Source organism: Abramis brama (assembly GCF_963993115.1).
Source record: "Abramis brama genome assembly, chromosome: 12".
Taxonomy (NCBI): Eukaryota; Metazoa; Chordata; class Actinopteri; order Cypriniformes; family Leuciscidae; genus Abramis; species Abramis brama.
The window spans coordinates 41,955,361-41,957,860 of NC_139974.1; the positions used below are offsets into that span (position 1 = coordinate 41,955,361).

Below are 2,500 nucleotides of genomic sequence, written 5' to 3' on the forward strand. Positions count from 1 at the left end.
ACTAGTTAAAAGCTGTGAGACTAGTGCTAGAGAACTAGTTAAAGGCTGTGTGACTAGTTAGTGCTAGAGGACTAGTTAGTGCTGGAGAACTAGTTAAAAGCTTTGAGACTAGTGCTAGAGAACTAGTTAAAGGCTGTGTGAGTAGTGCTAGAGGACTAGTTAGTGCTAGAAAATTAGGGGTGGGGGAAAAAATCGATTCTTAGATGCATCGCGATGCGGACGTGGACGATTAAAGGCCGTGGGACTAGTGCTAGAGAACTAGTTAGTGCTGGAGAACTAGTTAAAGGCTGAGAGACTAGTGCTAGAGAACTAGTTAAAAGCTTTGAGACTAGTGCTAGAGAACTAGTTAAAGGCTGTGTGAGTAGTGCTAGAGGACTAGTTAGTGCTAGAAAATTAGGGGTGGGGGAAAAATTCGATTCTTAGATGCATCGCGATGCGGACGTGGACGATTAAAGGCCGTGGGACTAGTGCTAGAGAACTAGTTAGGGATGGAGAACTAGTTAAAGGCCGTGAGACTAGTGCTAGAGAACTTGTTAGGGATGGAGAACTAGTTAGGGATGGAGAACTAGTTAAAGGCTGTGTGACTTATGCTGGAGAATAAAGGTCTAGTAAATTCTTTAATAAACTCGCTTTTGCGCACTAAGTATTCTCGTCGCTTCTTAACATTAAGATTGAACCACTGTAGTCACATGGACTATTTTAACGATGTCTTAAGAGTAATGGGGTTAATGTAATGTAAACTGAATGACACTCATGATGTGTGTAGTTGTGCTGATGTGTGTGTTCTGAACACTGGTGTGTGTTAGAGATCATGAAGCCTGAGATCATCTTTCACTTCCTCTTGCTGGGACATTATTGTTGGAGAGGGTGTTGCTGTAGATAAAGGGCGTTATGAAGGAGCCGATGAGCTGGAACTGCTGTTACTGTCATCAGAGGAGGCATTATACACACACACACACACACACACACATATATATATAATATTTACATAATCTGTGTGTGTGTCTCTGTCTCTCAGATGCCTGTCTGTATCAGTGTGAGGATATGGAGGAGGATTTCACTGGAGAACTGAAGTATAACACATTGGTACGTGTACACACACACACACACACACACACACACACACACACACACTCTCACTCACACACACTCACACCCGCGACTCTCTCACACACACACTCACACTCGCACACACATACAGGCTCACACACACACGTTCACACTCGAGCACACATACAGACTCGCACACACTCACTCACACTCGCACACACATACAGACTCTCACACACACATACTCACTCACTCACTCATTAACACACACACACACACACATACTCACTCATACACACACATACTCACTCACTCACTCACTCATTCACACACACACACACAGACTCTCACACACACACACACTCACACACACACACACACACTCACACACACACCGCAGGTACTGAGCTGAGTAAGTGTGTGGCTTCTGAAAGGAAATGCTTGAGCTGTCAATCACCCACAGTGAGAGAGATGAGGGGAAGTTATTCTGAATCAAGATTACACGAACATGAATTCACTTATTTAGAATAAACACTGCAATGCTCCATTAAAACTAACGGCATCCTTTAGGCTTCTCCAGTCGACCACTAGACCTCCTCTCCTCAGTGCTGGAGATGATGATGACACCAGATGATCTGGCTGATAATTATGACATATGATTGACATTAGCAACAGATGTAATAACAGGAGATCAGATCTGATCTGTTCATCATGTCTCTCTCTCTCTCTCTCTCTCTCTCTCTCTCTCTCTCTCTCTCACACACACACAGCTGGACCGGGATCTGGTCCTCACACTCGACCCTGATGACCTCACGTCCCCATGGAAGAACCTGGACCTCAACCTCACAGGTACAGCTCTTACACACCAATATTATTATTGATGGTTTTGATGACTGAAGTTCTGGAGGTTCGATTGATTAGACATCCTTCTTGATTATTTATTACAATTTAATTTATCCATTAAAACGGAATCCGGAACAATTAAAGCGGAAAACAGAATTTGGGGGTAAAAATAAATAATTAATTTCAAGATAAACCCCAATATGCAATAATGACCTGCTCACCATGTTATCATTACATACTAATGTATATTTATAATAATATAACAACAGCACACTTACACATTTATAAATGTGCTGTCAGTCTGTCTCTGATCTGTGTGTGTGTGTGTGTGTGTGTGTGTGTGTGTGTGTGTGTGTGTGTGTGTGTGTGTGTGTGTGTTATGGAGAGCTTCAGAAGGACTCGCAAACATTAGTGTTTGATGAAGAGCTGAACTGTTTGTTTAATATATTGACTGTATAAACTCTGTCTTTAATTGTAGGTGAAATGTCGATCATGAAGGATGAGATGAGAATCACACAGCCTCTGCCAGTGGACATGTGTGAGTCTCTGCGTGGACATGTTTATGAGTATTAATATCCTCTATGTGGACATGTTTATGAGTATTAAT

At 42.3% G+C, this 2,500-nt stretch overlaps 1 protein-coding gene across 5 annotated transcripts in view; it reads left to right on the top strand.

Moving 5' to 3' along the window:
* Nucleotides 1-2,500, top strand: part of atf6b (activating transcription factor 6 beta) — a 27,813-nt gene that overhangs the window by 4,230 nt on the left and 21,083 nt on the right. For all 5 annotated transcript variants that reach the window (XR_014608412.1, XR_014608413.1, XR_014608414.1 and 2 more), the window contains exons 2-4: nucleotides 1,019-1,086; nucleotides 1,821-1,899; nucleotides 2,372-2,431. Coding sequence is in view for 1 of the 5 variants with exons in the window: in XM_084130838.1 (XP_083986964.1) it covers nucleotides 1,019-1,086; nucleotides 1,821-1,899; nucleotides 2,372-2,431 (207 nt within the window). In the remaining 4 variants the exon portion in view is untranslated. The remainder of the gene's footprint in view (nucleotides 1-1,018; nucleotides 1,087-1,820; nucleotides 1,900-2,371; nucleotides 2,432-2,500) is intronic.